The sequence below is a fragment of the Nycticebus coucang genome, chromosome 22 (assembly GCF_027406575.1).
Source record: "Nycticebus coucang isolate mNycCou1 chromosome 22, mNycCou1.pri, whole genome shotgun sequence".
Lineage (NCBI taxonomy): Eukaryota > Metazoa > Chordata > Mammalia > Primates > Lorisidae > Nycticebus > Nycticebus coucang.
The window spans coordinates 19,730,212-19,746,998 of NC_069801.1; the positions used below are offsets into that span (position 1 = coordinate 19,730,212).

Below are 16,787 nucleotides of genomic sequence, written 5' to 3' on the forward strand. Positions count from 1 at the left end.
TCCTGGTAAGGCAGCCCCTGGAAAGGAAGTTGTGAGAGCTGGGGGTTCATTCCTTTGTAGAGACTGACTTGCAACAAAAAACTTTTCACGGGACAATGGCTTGGGCATGCTTTGTCACCCTGGCCAGTGTGGCCATGGCCTGGTGAGAAGGTCATTTTTGTCTATTGGCAGTAGCCCCTGGAGTAGACAGTTAACCTTGCCCTGGACATGTCACCACAGATGCCCACAAGGTGAGCTCATTTTGTTCAACCCAACACATTTACCAGAGTTCAGTACCTCTCAGTGTCAGACATAGTCAGGCATGGGAAGTTGTGAATGAGCCACAGCTCCGCTGAAGCCCTCCCCACCTCAGGGCAGGGGGCCCTTTGTTTCCTGTTGTAGGATAGACCATGTTTTAGGCAGTGGGGATGGCAGTGATCAGAGTCCTCCCCCCAGGAGCAATTTTCCAGAAGGAGGAGATGCATAGTGAATAGGTGAGCAGGTTCTTGTGTAAAGCCCCTGGCGATAAAGGTGCTGAGGAAAAGTCAAAGGGGGAAGGGGATGGTGGCTGGAGGTGCTGTTTCAGAGCAACCCACAGTCCCAGGGCCTAATCAGGGAGCAGGCTTGGAGGGCTCAAAAGAGCAACCTATAGCTGGAGAGGAGGAGAGAGGCAGAGAAGGAGCTGGGGCTAGATTATAGGTCTTGCTAGGGACTATAAGGACTATGGCTTTTAACTCAGGTGGGAGCCATGGGAGGGTTTTGAGCAGAAGAGTGGCATGAGATGACTTGTGCTTTTTAAGACTCCCTCTGGCTACACTTTGAGGACATATTGGGTAGGTGGGGGAAGAGCAGATGCCGAGGGGGCAGTTAGGAAGCCCTTGGAATAAATCCAAGAAGACAAGAGGTGGCCAGCCAAGGCAGTTACATGGAGCAGGTGAGAAGTGAACAGGATCTGGGAGTCTTGCAGACATAAGGCCACCAGGATTTGCTATGGGACCAGATGAGAGGGTGAGAGACAGTCGAGGGTTTGGGGCCACAGCTCTGGGGAGGAGTGGCATTAGTCAAGATGGACAAGATTGGGAGGAACAGGCTTTGCTTTCAGAGAAATTAAATGTGAGATGCCTGTGGACCTTCACATGGAAATGTGAGGAGGAAATGGATATGTGAGTCTGGGGTGCAAGGACAAAACCCTGTCAGGAGATTTAAATCTGGAGTCACAGAACGTGCTTGGTTTCTAAGGTTTGAAACTAGATGAAGTCACTAAGAGAAGAGAAGACAGAAGAAGCCTAAAGACAAAGCCTCATGGCACCCCAGTCTTCAGAGGTTGGGAGATGGGGAGGAGCCAGCAAGAGAACCTGGGAAGAAGCCATCCCCGGGGTTAGAAGGAGAAGCCACAGGAGAATGGTGCGTTGGAGGCTGGGAGAATGAGCACAGGCTGCCAGCCTGGACTTCCACCCTCCTGCCTTCCCTGTGTCCTTCAGCAGCTTGTTCCTGAGCACAGGGAGAGCTCAGATACAGATCAGACCTCTGCTGTTACGAACGTCAGGGATAGGACATTGCTGATTCCTTCAGTGTGTGGGAGATGGAGGTGCAGGAGTGGGGCCCAGAGTGGGGCTGGGCAGACCTCTCAGAGGAAGAGGCATCCAGGCTAGACATCAGAAGAAAATGAGATCTCACGCAGACTGTGGAGTAGAGACCAGACTGACTTTGAGAAGGTGGAATGGGGAAGGAAGTTCCTTGCAAAGTTTACAGAAGAGTCATAAAAGTAGGAGTGTGTGAGGAGGCCACAGGGAATAGCAAGTGGTCTGAGCTGGGGGGCTCTGGCTTTGGAGCTACTTAGAGATAAGGCTAAAAAGTTGGTATGAGAGAGGCCCTGAGAACCCTTAACCTCAGCTCACAATCCAGTTGGAGAGGAGACAGAGCCCCACAGTATAGGGAGGGAGTGGTGGGTGGCCAACTCAGAGGCCCAATAAGGCACTGTGGATACTGTCTGGGCAAGAAGTGGTTAGCTAATGGAATTGGGAAGGCTGCCACTGAGAGGCTGACTTTGGAGAATGTGTAGGCTTTAAACACTCCAAAACACATAGAGAAGATTTCATGGCAGAGAAGATTTCATGTGCAGAAGTGTGGAAGCAGGAGTGTGTGCTTCTTATTGCTTAGGTACTGGGGCTGTGGAACCACTGCAGGCTCCCAAGCTGGGGAGAGACGCCGTTGGAGATGGTTTTAGAAAGACACATCAGGCAGCAATATACAGTCTGAATCGGAGGTGAAAGGAAGGGGTTCTGAAACTAGCAAGATCCTTTTGGAGGGAGCTACACACCCAGATCAGGAGTAGTAATGGCCTCAGTGGCAGATACAGGTGGAACCCATAACACAGTCTTCCTTTAAGATGGGCCAGGGGTTTGGCAAACTGCAATCTCTTGCCCACACTGCCCTGCAAGGTAAAGAAGAAGGCCGAGAATGTAGTCACACTACCAGCCCTCAGTGACCCCAGAAGACTTTGTGGAGGGGCCCAGGGCCAGTTGGGAGCATAGGGGGCCACATATACCCAACACCATGCCAACCCCTATCCATCCACTGCCTCATTTAACTCTCCCAGCAGCCTTCTGTGGTTGATTCCACTGTCATCCCCATTTTGCAGATGAGGAGAATGAGGCTTAGAGGTAAAATGACCTCCCTCATGCACAGCTAGTATGTAACAGAGCCAGGATTTGAACATGCCTCTCCCTACCATCAAAGCCAGCCTTTTAGCCACTGTGCAGGGTTGCCTTGGAGAGGCTTTATTCAGTAGCCAAAGGTCAGAAGAATCGGATTGAAGCATCCCCTACCCTCTACTTTCCCAAAGGGAGTCTCTAGGCCGCTCTTTCAAGGTGAGCTAAGAGTCTCCAGAAATAAGAACAGTAAGCTTATTTATCAAGCAGTTAGTCTGTGCCAAACATGCAGAGCTGTATTTAGGCCAGCTATGTAAATGATGTATTTATCCTGGCTCAGCAGGCTGCAGTGGCTCCCCAGTGCTCTAACCCAGTGGTCTGAATCTCATTTTACAGATGAGCATTCTGATGTTTAGAGCAGATGTGTTGCTGGCCCATACTGGAATTTGAACTCAGGGTTGTCTGATTGCTGGGCCTGTGTTCTTTCTAACACACCTCACTGCCTTCTGCCCTGCCAGGAATGGGGAGGTGTCCTTCATGAATCCCATGGGTTTAGAGCTGGAGCTAGGTGTGGGTTTCCTTCCAAACCAACATGGAATACCCCACCCCCGGGGCAGCCCCAAGAAAGCATCTAAGTTGGCTGCGTGACATTTTTTGTGCCCTGTTGGCTCTTTGCATATAAATCATGGGCCTGTTTACTGAACAGGGAGTATGCCTTTCCCCTGGAGGCCACAGGTGCAGATAGGGTTGAATTTGGGATAGGGCCTTCTCTTCTGCCTAACCTGGCTATGGAGTAACCTCTGGCCTGGAATGAAAGGCTTTCCAATAAGTGACTTGCTGGACTGCAGCTCAACTGTGTACCAGGTAAGGGCAGGGGTGGGAGGCCAACCAAGAGAAGCATTCAAGAGCCCAGGAGCAGGGGCAAGACCTTGCCAACAAACCTCTTAACAAGCTGCTTTCTTAGCTGGCTGCATCGAGTGTCCCCAGAGACGGCAGAGCTGGTCACAAGGAGCCCTGGCTGCCCTCCCAGCCTGGTCCAGAAGGAGAGCCCATGGGGTGAAACACCAGGCAGCCCAGGGCAGGATTCAGAAATTAGACACCATGGGCTGCCTCTCCCCAGCCTTGAAGGACTCACAGCAGAGCGAGTGGGTCAGATTAGCCATCAAATGAGAAGTGGTTTTCCACAGAAAATTGAAATCCCCCGAGATGCCATGGAAAACATTACCCTCAGCCTGGGACCGGGCCAGTCCTCTCTTGCCCTAATATTGAGTATGTCTCCTCCCCTCTTGGGTCCCTCATCTATGAAATGAAGCTGTGGGGCTGCATAGCCAGGAGTGTGGGTGCCAGGCCAGTGTTTCAGCCGAGCTCAGCTGCCTGAGGTTTCTGTCTTCTTGCCTCCTCCACAGGGTAAAGACATCCCCAGGAACTTTGTTCAGCCCTGCCACCTGCGGGGGAGGCAGCTGGCATAAATGGGAAAGGATCAGGTCTAACTCTGGCTTTGATATGTTTTCCTACCAATCCTTAAGCGTGGGAGGGGCTAAACATTCTGGAAATTCACTTCAACCCAAATACGGAAGCCATCCCAGGACTGGGTCAGGGAGCCACTGGGTTTCTCCAGCCCTCTCCTCTCTCCATTGCCAACTGTCCCTCTGGTAACCAATTACTTAACCTCCAGCCTTACTTTGCTCCCAACTCCTCCCTCCCTCCTTCTCTCTCTCCCTCCTGCTCTTTTCCAGGCCATGCCCTTTATCAGACTTGCCTGGCCCAGAGCAACAGGTAAGCATTTGAGCTTCAGAAGGATCCTCTGCCTGCAAAGTCAATGCAAGGGAGCAGTTAGGAGCCACTAATTAACTCTTGAGTTCTGGGGGTGCTGGCAAGGCCGTGCCTCAGATTCAAGAGGGCCCAGCAGGTTCTAGAGTTTCCACTGGGGGAAGGCAGAGCCTGTGCCTATCAGTGCCATCAGCCTCAGCAGAGAGGACACTGGAGGAACAATTACTCCTCTTAGGGCAGCACTCTGGTCCCTAAAGGAAATTGCTGCTGCCTGCAATGACTCTGTAGTTGTATTGTAAAAAGTTGATGGAAGGCAGCCGCTGCCTCCAAGAAGCCCTCTGGATGGTGCCAGGCACATCTCTTTCTCCCTCGCCTCCTCTCTCACGGTCCTCTACAGCTCCAGACTCTGGTTGTGAGGTCTTCCTCATTATTCTCCTGCCTAGTACTTCATGGGCACAGTTATCTCAGCCTCTACTCCCAGGAAAAGACTCTAACATTCAAAGGCAAGAGGCCTGGTAGTTTGCTCTTTGTGTACTATCTTAGAAAGCGTGGCCATGACATTTTTGGTTTGTTTATTTATTTGGGGTTTTGCCCAAACTTTCCTTATTCTTTTAAAAAATGGAAATAAATTCCTGATTATTAAAAAAAAAAAAAAACATGAGCTAGGCTGGGCCTGGTGACTCATGCCTGTAACCCTAGCACTCTGGGAGGCCAAGGCAGGTGGATCACCTGAGCTCAGGAGTTCAAGACCAGCCTGAGCAAGAGCAAAACCCTGTCTCTAAAAATAGCTGAGCATTGCGGCGGGCACCTGTATCCCAGCTACTGGGAGGCTGAGGCAAAAGGAATGCTTGAGCCCAAGAGTTTGTGGTTGCTGTGAGCTATGATGCCATGGCACACTACTGAGGCTGACAAAACGAGACTCTGTCTAAAAAACAAACAAACAAAAAAACCCATGAGCTGAAAAAAATCAAAAAGTACCTATAATCTCAGCACTCAGAGACAAGCACGGAATCACATCCTTCCAGACTAGTTCTGTACATTCACACTTTGCTTTACAATTTATACGAGATGCTTTTTTTAACCTACATAAAAAAAGAAAGATCGATTCAAGCAGGGCCCGTAGCTCAGTGGGTAGGGCACCAGCCACATACACTGAGGCTGGCAGGTTCAAAGCCAGCCTGGGCCAGCTAAAATAACAATGGCAACCGCAACCAGAAAAATAGCCTGGCATTGTGGCGGGCACCTTTAGTCCCAGCTACTTGGGAGACTGAGGCAAGAGAATCACTTAAGTCCAACAGTTTGAGGTTGCTGTGAGCTGTGATGCCAGGGCACTCTACCCAGGGCAACAGCTTGAGACTATGCCTCAAAAAAAAAAAAAAAATCCCCTGGATGTATTCCCAATAAACATAAGTCTACCTCACCTGTGCGAATGACTGCATAGTATCCTATTTTATGTTTGAGCCACAATAACTAATTCTCTCTCTCTCTCTCTTTTGTTTTTCTAATTTGAGATAGGGTGTGTTGCCTGGGCTAGAGTACAGTATCATCATTATAGCTCATTGCAGTCTCAAGCTTCTGGGTTCAAGAGATCCTCCTGCCTCTACCTTCCAAACAGCTGGAACTAAAGATGCCCGCCACCACGGCTGTCTAGCTTTTTCTCCTTTTTTTTGTAGAGATGGGAGTCTAAGCATTTGCTTGGGCTGGTCTCAAACTCCTGACCTCAAGCAATTCTCCCACATTGGCCTCCCAAAGTGCTGGGATTACAGGTGTGAGTGACCACACCCAGCCTGTATAACTAATTGTCTATTATTGGGCTTGGAGACTTTTCCCCAACTTTCCCCCAGTATACTTAGTACTGCAATAGATCTCTTCCTGGTTAAATATTTATGAGTATCTTTATTTTTTCTCTTAGAATAAAATGAGGGATGGAATTGAAGAATAGGAGAGCTTGCACCTTTGTTAACGATTTTTGTATGCCAAAGTAGAGAGAAGCAGGTACCAGGTGGTGCTGATAGTTGACTTGCTGACCACAAAAGAATGGGCCAATGTCTGGGAAATGACTTGGCCCAGGATTTCAGTCGCCCTGGCTGCTCTTTGATGCTTTAAGGAGGAAACAGCCCACAGGGAGGACACTGGGTCCTGGCCTCACCTTCACTGGTGGCACCAGAGTCCCGTGGGGCATGCATGCGTCCAGCCTTTGCCTTGGAGCCTGCCTAGGCACTAGCAGGAGCCTAGAGGATGATGGCTTGTCTACTTAGGGACAAAAAGCATAAGAATGACTCCGGGTCACACCTGTGATTCTCTGTGCCTACAGGAGGCCTCAGTGGGGCGACGGTCATTGATTCCCTCGACACCCTCTACCTCATGGAGCTGAAGGAGGAGTTCCAAGAGGCCAAGGCCTGGGTTGAAAAGAGCTTCCACCTGAATGTGGTGAGTCAGAGGCTCAGGTGTTAGGGCCAGAAGGGACCCAACAACAGGTCGGCAGCCAGCTCCCCTGTCATCACTGACACCCAGAGACTTTGAGAGTCCCACCCAAGGCTGCACAGCAGAGCAGTCCTGGAACCAGGGCTGTGGTGCCCTCTGTACTGAGCCTCTCACACAAGGCCAGCCATGAAGTGGGGACATTCCCCCTGCCTGGCATCCTCCTCTGGGAGGGAAGACAGCCACAACCACCCCTTTCCTCCCTGCAAGATCAGGCATTGCTCATTATGAGCACGGTACTCATACCCAGGACAGCCCTCTAGGGGTGTATATCACACAAAGCAGTCAGTCAGCAGGAACACCAAGGGAGAAGTGGCTCAAAGCTGCTCCAGGCTTAAGCTCCCACACTGCCCTCTTTGGGTGGGAGTGGGGGTGGGGGAAGGGCAGGATCTGGTTAGAGGCCCATGACCAGATCCAGGACCCTCTTGGTTCCCATCCTCACAGGCACACCTAGTCAGGTACAAGGGCCTTGCAGAGGGGTCAGCAATGTGTCCGGATAGCACAAAAGCTTTGAGCGCCAGGCCCCACCCCACTGATCTCAGCCCAGACTAAAGCCAGATGGGAGCGGGGGAGTGGTTGCATCCAATCAGGCCGCAGGGCTGTGCAGAGGTTCCTGGCAGAAGTGAGCCCTCTGCCTCCAGAGACAGATAGTTTGAAGCACAGAGCGTGGTGGAAAGGCAGCCTAGGGAGTCTGGGAAGGCAACACTTTGGGAGAGCTTCTCAGGGAGGCCCCTTGGTTTCCTGGCTGTCACAAACTTCTTGAAAATGTCATTGGACCTCCCTGACCCTTAGTTTCCTCCACTCTGCGATGGGGGTGACAACAACAGCAGCAGTAATAATAACACACAACTCACAGGCTCATTGTGAGGATTTCATATAACAGAAGGCTGGAAACAGCATTTTGTAACACGATGAAGTCCACATGTGTGGAAAGTGGTATCACCATCGCCTTACTGTTATTGGGATTACTTTGAGACTGTTATGACTTCCAGTAGTTTGTGTGAGGCCAGGGAAGTTTGGAATCCTCCCGTGACCTCTTCTATTGAGCTGGGGAGGGCAGGAGAGGGAAGGGGTGTCTTCAGAGGCCTCCTTGCCCCTCTGTGCAGACAGTGGCCCTTCTGGACAGTGGGCATCAGGCAGCTCCTCTGGGGAGCCTGGGACCACTCAGGCAGGCTGGGCAGGTTAGGGAGGGTCCCTGGAAGAAAGCAAGATGAACCTTGACTTTTTCATCTGAAAAATGAGACTGATGACACCTCCCCAAGTGCGGTGAGGCTGAAAAAGAAAGGATTTTGCAAGAGCTTTGTGGATGGGAATGTTCTCCCAGACTAACAGATGAGCACTGTTGTTGGGAATAAGGACTGTGACATGGAGAGCAGGCCAGGGAGCCTTCCGGGACAAGGCAGGTGCCAGCAGGCTCTGGGCAGGCCTCTTGACTGCAGTACTCCTATGTCCCACATCTACCCATGTGGGAGGCATTGTCAGCCCTTGTTCTGCGAGTGGAGAAACTGGGGTGGGAAAAGACTAAGTATCTTGTCTAAAGTGCCAAAGCCAAGTAAGGGGCTCAGATGGGATTTTTTGTTTTTGTTTTTGAGAGTCTCACTATGACAGTCTCTCTATGTTGCCCTCAATAGAGTGCAGTGGCGTCACAGCTCACAGCAACTTCAAACTCTTGGGCTTTGTGATTCTCTTGCCTCAGCCTCTCAAGTAGCTGGGACTATAGGCGCCTACCACAACACCCAGCTATTTTTTGTTGCAGTTGTCATTGTTGTTTAGCTGGCCCAGGCTGGGTTGGAACCTGCCACCCAGTGCCGTAAGCACTGTACTACAGGCACTGAGCCTCGGATGGGATTTTTGAAGTCCCAATTGAGGAAAGAAAATAGCAAGGATTAAGGCAGTGGTGGGGGTGCCCTGCAGGCCCAGGAGCCGAGGCACTGGTCACTGCACAGCATCTGCCTGGCACCCTAGGTCTAAGCCCCAGCCCCGCCCCCCAGGGACCTCCCGGGCCTTCTGCTAAGCCATGGGGGCTCCCCCAGGAAAGAGAGGTGGGGGACTAGAGGAGAATCTGCCTGCCCTAAGGCTAAGCTTCAGCCTGCAAGCTCCCAAGGCAGGTTCTTGAGCTTCTTGGAGCATAACATTATTCCCATGGCCTCGGGCAAGGGCTGGGGAAGGAAGGGAAGCCAGCATTTATTCAGAATGCTGTGAATGTGCAATAGCCACCCTCTGCCAGGCAGGTACTGATTTCTCTGGACTTTTGCTATGAAAACCACCCCCAAGGGTTTGCTGCCTGGCCTACTGGGGTTACCCGGAAGCGAGGCACAGGTTGGGGGCCAGGGTGACCTGTCTCAAGGGACCAGCTGCCTCTGGGAGCCTCTGCAGGCATCTCACAAGTGCCCCTGTGTCCTCCCTTCTTCTGTCTGTCCTGCAGAGTGGCGAAGCATCCTTGTTTGAGGTGAACATCCGCTACATTGGAGGACTCCTCTCGGCCTTCTATCTGACTGGAGAAGAGGTAAGTTGGCCCCTCACAGCCCATGAGCTACCCTCACCTCACATTCCACCAACGGGAAAAGGCCTTAAGGGGGCCGAGCCACCCCTGTTCCCCATGAGGAGGGCCTGTTTTCCAGGTGTCACCTGAAGACTCTTCCTTGTTTTCTCTCTGATGCCTCTATTCTGCTGCCCAGGTATGCGCCATTGGCTCCCACAGGTGGAAGTAAATTCTCTGAGGGCACCAGCTGGGTCCACACCCTATCCACTCAGACTTCACGGCACCCAGTGAGGATCTGGGCTGATTTTCACAAGTGTTGGTTCTCGGGACTCATAAAGCCAAGATTGTGTTCACTTTTCCCACAGTCGTCTGCCTCCTGGGCCTTCCACCAGCCAGACACCTCTCCAGGTCTGAAGGGGGCCACAGGAGAGGGGGCAGCGCATCTGGTCTTGTGTCATAAGCATGAGGCCTTCCCCCTTGAGCTGCATCAGTTTCCAGGAGAACTGAAAAGGGTGTGGGATGAGAAGGCAGAGCCAGGTGCTGTCAGAGAACCTGAACCTCAGGCCTACACCAAACTCCCTGCTCGTGACCTTTGCAAGTCCCTTCTTCCCACCCCTCGGCCCCACTTCCTTCCTTCCCCAAAATGAGATGATCCTAGTACCCCTAAGCTCAAAGAGCTCTCATAAAATGAGGTAGGAGGGCAAGGGTGTGACCCCAGAGCTGCTGACTCCACAGCCCATATTCTCCTCTCTGCCAGAGAAATTTGGAAACCACATAGCTCTGTGGAAAGGGGAGGCTTCTTTATCTTCCTCAGGACCTCCCATAAAAGCACAGCGGGAGTGTCTGGAGGTCCAGTCAGTGAGTCTCCAGAACGTATATCAATGGTCAGTTCTGGTCCCTGCTACATAGAGGGGCTGATATGGAGTCCCTGTTCTGTCCACCCAGAGACAAATAATTATGCCCCCCTCTGCGGCCTGAGGAGCCGTGGAGGTAAGGGAGGCAAACCGCAAAATAATCCCTTTTCACTCCACTGCTGTTGTCTAAAAAGTCATTTCTGCTTCCCTTCAACTTTTAAGGTCTCACAGGCTGAAGGTCAAGGGTTTAAAGGCAACAGACATGCACTTTCTCCTGTCACTTTAGGCCTCTCTCCATCAAGCATAATCTCCTCAGCAGAGATTACTGCTTGGACCAATTTGTCCCCAAGTAATTATAGATGGGAGTCCCCAGTTTTGAGCCACTCAAAGCCTGCATTTCATTTGAGAACCCCAGGAAAATGAAGGAGCAGAAAGAAGGCATCCCTGCTCTTCACGGGCATCTGCCCAGCCTTTCCGTGGTTGGTGGAGATGGATGCAGAGAAAGGAGGGAAAGGATGCAGCTTGAGGATCACGGGGCTTGACTTGCAGGTCAGCAGTTCAGGGAGGATTTGGTGGCTCCTCAGACCCATTGTTCTTCCCCATACCATCCCCAATCCTTCCTTCCTTCCCCTAAGGCAGGGGTCCTCAAACTGCAGCCCGCGGGCCACATGAGGCGGTGTGATTGTATTTGTTCCCGTTTTGTTTTTTCACTTCAAAATAAGACATGTGCAATGTACGTAGGAATTTGTTCATAGTTTTTTTTTTTTTTAACTATAGTCCGGCCCTCCAGCGGTCTGAGGGACAGTGAACTGGGCCCCTGTTTAAAAAGTTTGAGGACCCCAGCCCTAAGGTGTCTGTGTTTCTGAGAATTCCCTAAAAGGAACCAGACACCTGATTTGGAGAAACAGCTCGAAGGGCCCAAGGATTGGCCGGCATGGCCAGAACCCCTGGGTGAGCGGCTCCTGAGTCTGTCAGGGCAGCCCCTGCCCACAACCACCCCTCTACAAGCCCCTTCTGCCTCCAAACACCTCCCTGTGCCAAGCTGTGTGGTGCATGCCCTGTGTGTACCTAGCCCATCAGATGGGTATTGTCACCAAGTTGTGAATGAGAATACCGAAACTTAGAAGCGACTTGCTCAGGTCTCAGTCTCTATGAGCTGTGTGTGCTTGACTCCTTTCTGCCCTGTGCCTGAGTTGTAGCTGCGCCTGGTACTACTTGTCATCAAGGCTCAGCCGCACCAGACTGAATCCTCCCTCCTCTCTACTCTTGGAGCTCACACACAGTAACCTGTTAAGTGGGTCTTTCCATTCATGAAATTTCCTGCAAATGTTTATGGGGTGAATATTAAGGAGACCTCACACCTCTTCCTGGGCTGAAGCTCTCTCTGCTTCAGACGGAAGCTATAGGAGGAGGACCCCCGCTGAGCAGCCAATCTTCCCAAGGCTCAGCTCCCACGAGGACAATACACATAACCACAGCTGCACCAAATGGTGCTGGCACAAAACTTCACTATTAATGAAGCACATTCACGGATATACATCTTCTCATTCAATTTCTATAAAATAAACCTACAAAGCAGCCAGAGCACCAAGGTTCAGACAGTGTATAGCCCACCCACGGTTACATGGGTGCTAAGTGGGAGGATCTGGCCCCAGGCACTGACTCCCAGCCCTGGCCCTTTTTTGCCTACAGAATATATAATTCTTGCTGCTTTCCTTCACCCCTGTTCTGGAAGTCATCCTCCTGCAGTGCCAGCTGGCCATAGGGCCTTCTCTAGGACCTCCAAAGGAAGAGACATGGCATCCGGCGGAGAGGAGCACTTAGGAAGAGTTAGCTCATTTCCTCAGGGCCAAGGGCAGCCCTAGATTCCTGTTCTCGTGGGTTCATTTGCTTGTCATGAGTGGGCCACTTTGTGCCTTTCAAGTGAGAACAAGGACCTTGAGAACCCTTTGCTGTTGTTAAACCAGTGGCTTCCAAACCTGACCATGCACTAGAATACCCCTAGTGACTGGAGTGACTTGAGGCTTCAGAACCTGGAATCTAGACCAACTTCCCAAGGGATCTGATGTGACTGGTCCCTGCGCCTGCTTCTGGGGCCCCCTGTCTGGCACTGGACATTCTCATCTTCCCTGGCCCATCCCAGCCGGCCCCCTTCACTTCCTCCCTCAGCAAGAGGCTCACCCCTCAAAGGCCTCAAGTCCATATCCTAGTTTAAAGTAGCCTGAAATTCTTCCTCCTCTGTTCCCTCAATAGCTGCCTCAGCAATTTTAATTATTGGGGTAGGGGCGGGGACTCAAGAAGATTCTGTTTTTCAGCAGCTACAAGAGGTCAGCAAACTGGGTCACCCTCAAGTTCCAGAGGTGAAAAGACCAACGTGCTTGCCACTTGGAGTGGTTGTTTGGAGGATTGCGTCTCTACTTTAAAAATAAATATTTATTGTGGATTCATTTTTTTATCAAATCACACAGAAGATAGAGATAATCCCCCCAAAAAACAAAAATCACCCATCAGCTAAATCCTCCAAGAAGACCATCACTCATATTTTGATGTATCTCCTTCCTTTCCTTACACATCCATACTTTTTTTATTTTATTTTTTTTGAGACAGTCTCACTTTGGTAGAGTGCTGCAGCATCACAGCTCACAGCAACTTCAAACTCTTGGGCTTAAGTGATTCTCTTGCCTCAGCCTCCCAAGTAGCTGAGACTATAGGTGCCTGCATAATGCCCAGCTGTTTGTTGTTGTTGTCATTGTTGTTTGGCAGGCCTGGGCCGGGTTCAAACCCACCAGCCCCAGGTGTATGTGGCTGGTGCCCTAACCACTGAGCTACAGGCACGGAGCCTACAATTTTTTTAAGCTGAATTACTCTGTTTTGAAATTTTTTCTCTTAATAGAATATAAACCTTTTCTTTCTTCTTAAATATTCTCCTGTGACATTATCTTAGTGGCTGCATATGGCCCATTGTGTAGATGAACCATCATTTAACTACTTCCCTATTGTTTGATATTTAGAGTATTTCCATTTTTTCCCCACTATTCTAAACAATGCTGGCATAAGTACCCGCAAAATTAAATCTTTACAACATCCTTGATTATAAATTCCTACTGGGGAAGCCACTGAGTCAGAAGGCCAGAGGTCCTTTTGACTTAATCAGGAATTTCAGAAGGGCATTCAAGGGTCAGAGCCTTGGCAGGGCTGTGAAGCCTGGACCTCTTTATGGCTCCCTCACCATGTTGTGGGTGGGTTGGGAAGAGCCATTCATCCTGTCCCCTCATCACCATCTGTGCCATGGGGACATCAGTGGAATCAGCATGTTAGAGAAGGACGTGGGAAGGGCAACTATAGCCCAGAAGGTGGTGATTTCTGGGACTTGGGGGTCTTGACCCCCAGAGCACTGCTTTCTATACTCTGTGCAGATGGCACCACCTGTTTCTCATCCCTCCAGCCTGTGATATCCTGGTCCCATGGTGTGGGCAGGCACTGCCCAATGGGGACCAGCCAGGTCTTCATCTGGACTTGGAGATGGCCTCCTCCCCTGTGCCCTGCCTGCTGTCCCTTTCATCTGCCCAGTGGCCACCTGAGCACAATTCTAGTCATCGGAGCCTGCATAAGAGTCCTGACACTATGGTAAATGCCTCACAGCAGTTGTCCCATTTTCATCACACCAGCAGCCCTCTGAGGAAGATAAGATTACCTTCATGTTACAGCAGAGAAACTGGGATTCAGAGGAAGTGCTTCCCTGAAGGCCACACTGCCACTGGTCAGAGGGGTGAGGCACTCAGCTGAGCTGCCTCCTGCTCTGGTTGCAGCCATGACGGGTTTATCCTGCCAGCAGCAGCTTCTTGGCGTGACCCTACCCTTCCCAGCCCTGAGTCCTGGGCTTCACAATGGCCTTTGCTCCTTACTTTACAGGTGTTCCGCATAAAAGCCATCAAGCTTGGAGAGAAACTCCTGCCAGCCTTCAAAACCCCCACAGGAATCCCAAAGGGTGTTGTGAGCTTCAAAAGGTAGGGACCTCTCACCCCCCATGTGGGGCTCAGCTGCATCTTGTCTGGGTGGGGCCTGGTGAGGAAGCTCCAGGGGCAACTGACAGACAAGCAGGAATGGGGGGTCCTGGGATCAAATGCGAAACATATTCTTTTACAGATGTGGAAACTAAGGCACAGGGAGAGGACAGTACATACATTGGGAGTTACAACGAGTCAATAGCACAGTGAAAACGAGCCTTAGCCGAGGACACTCCTGGGCAGGTGTTTGTCGCCAAACCCGGCTCTGAGGTTTGAGCCACACAGGACTCAGCTTCTGTTAGTGGGAGGAGGCCATTGTTCCTCTGTGGATATCCCCCAGCACTGCCTTGGCATAGAGTCCTCCAAATGGGACTGACACCCCCTCAGCTGAAGGCACAAGGAGAAGATTCCCAGAGCTGCCAGGTGGTCAGGTGGTGTTAGGACCCTGCCTCTGCTACACAGAAACCTTGCTGTCAAGGACCCCTAGCTGCTGTCCCTGTGCTGTGTGGGGCAGACCCCAGGAGACTCAGTAGAAGACATATGGCACTCTGACAACTCCATCCTGCTCCCATCGCTGGGAACATCTCCTGACCCATCCCATCTCCTGACCTGATTTCTCAGGCTCTCAAGCCCACCAGAGCCTCCACCAGGAAAGGCAGGCAGGGGCCTCGGGTTCTGTCTCTGTTCTAGGGTGGCAGCACCCTGTATGTCGGCCTCACCCTTCTCCAGTCTTGCAAAGAGAGGGCTTGGCACGTTCAGCCTCTTCGTCAGCTGTCTTCTGTGATCAGAAAGCATTCCCAGCATGCTATCTCACCGAAATCTCACTACAGACCAGGTAGGGGCCCTCAGGAGCTGATGGAATCCCGTTCCCATGCCAGGATTGGCTCTACAGAGCTGGAATTGGACCTCTGCTCTGAGGTCCTTCCTCATCCACAAACACCGGTCCTGGAGATACACAGTCAGCTGTTGTGAAGCCAGGACGCACACATAACCATCCTTCTGGCTCCCTCCCTTTGGGTCTGGGATAGGACCTTATCAGGGGTGTCCCTCCCTCTTCTGTGCCCGGGCCCTGGCTATCTGCCGTGCCCGCGTCCCTCAGAGCACAGACCTGAGTAAGGAAGCGTGTTTGCTCTCAGGCTGTTGCGAGGTGCCAGTGCAGTGTGCACATGCGTGCATGCACATTCCCTGGTATTGACTGGGAAGAGAGTTTGCTGCTAAAATGCCTCTCCCCTTTCCACCAGGGAGAGTGGCAGGGCTGTCTGTGGACTATGTGGCACTGAGCTGTACTACTGTGCTGCCCCTGTGGGCAACTCCGACAAGGGGGAGAACTTCATCCCCACAGGGAGGAGAGGGGAAGTGATCAGGCGCTGCCCCAGCGCTTCTAGGTGGGAGGACCCTGAGGCAAGATGGTGCCCAAGCTGGTGAGAGCTGCTCCTCCTCCCTGGTGTCTGCACAGGCAAGGGGACCTGGGACCTGCAGGGACCACCGGACTGTCTGAGAGAGTGACAGTGGCCAGTCCAAGGACTTCCACCACTGAACCAGTCTCTACACTGGTGCTCTCTCACATACAGAAACACTCGACTGCCACCTTTACAAATCACAGAGGCCTAGATATATAAGCTGGCCTTTGTCATAGACACTCATACACATTCACACACAAATACACGTTTACACACTTGCATGCTCCTGCCTCATACAGATATACTTGTCTTCATGACTGCTGTCATCTGTTAAACACTCACTGTGTGTCAAGTGTGATGTGAGCACATGATTCCCTTTCCAACCTCCCAGCAACCACAGGGACCCCATTTTACCAGCTGATGATGGCCAGGTGCAGTGGTTCACACCTGTAATCTCTCAGTTCTTTGGGTGGCTGAGGCAGGAGGATTGCTTAAGTCTAGGAGCTTCAGACTAGCTTGGGCAACATGGGAAGACCCCATCTTGACGAAAAAAACAAAAAAATTAACTAGGCATGATGGTGCATTCCTATAGTCCTAACTTCTAGGGAGGTAGAGGCCGGAGGATTGCTTGGGGCCAGGAGTTCAAGGTTACAGAGAGCTACAATTATACCACTTCATTCCAGCCTGGGCAACAGAACAACACCTTGCCTCATAAAAATTAATTTTGGGGCGGTGGCCCCATATACCAGAGGTGGCAGGTTCGAACCCACCTCCAGCCAAAAAGAACTGCAAAAAATAATAAATAAATAAAAAGAAATACACAAGGAAAAAAATTAATTTTTATAGGCCGGGCACGGTGGCTCATACTTGTAATCTGAGCACTCTGGGAGGCTGCGGCAGGTAGATTACTTGAGCTCAGGGGTTCCAGACCAGCCTGAGCAAGAGCGACAGCCCATCTCTACTAAAAATAGAAAAACTAGCCAAGCATGTAGCAGGTGCATGTAGTCCCAGCTATTGGAGAGGCTGAGGCAGGAGGATCACTTAAGTCCATGAGTTTGAGGTTTCTGTGAACTGTAATGATGCCACAGCACTCTACCCAGAGTGACAGAGTGAGACTCTGTCTCAAAAAAAACCCAAAAAATTTATAAGAAGGAAACTGAGGT

General features: G+C 51.3%; 1 protein-coding gene across 1 annotated transcript in view; it reads left to right on the forward strand.

Annotated features, from left to right (window-relative positions):
* The window catches only part of MAN1C1 (mannosidase alpha class 1C member 1), a 150,393-nt gene that overhangs the window by 108,486 nt on the left and 25,120 nt on the right, over positions 1 to 16,787 (forward strand). The window contains exons 3-5 of the mRNA XM_053576015.1: positions 6,715 to 6,830; positions 9,307 to 9,387; positions 14,130 to 14,224. Of these exons, the coding sequence (XP_053431990.1) occupies positions 6,715 to 6,830; positions 9,307 to 9,387; positions 14,130 to 14,224 (292 nt within the window). The remainder of the gene's footprint in view (positions 1 to 6,714; positions 6,831 to 9,306; positions 9,388 to 14,129; positions 14,225 to 16,787) is intronic.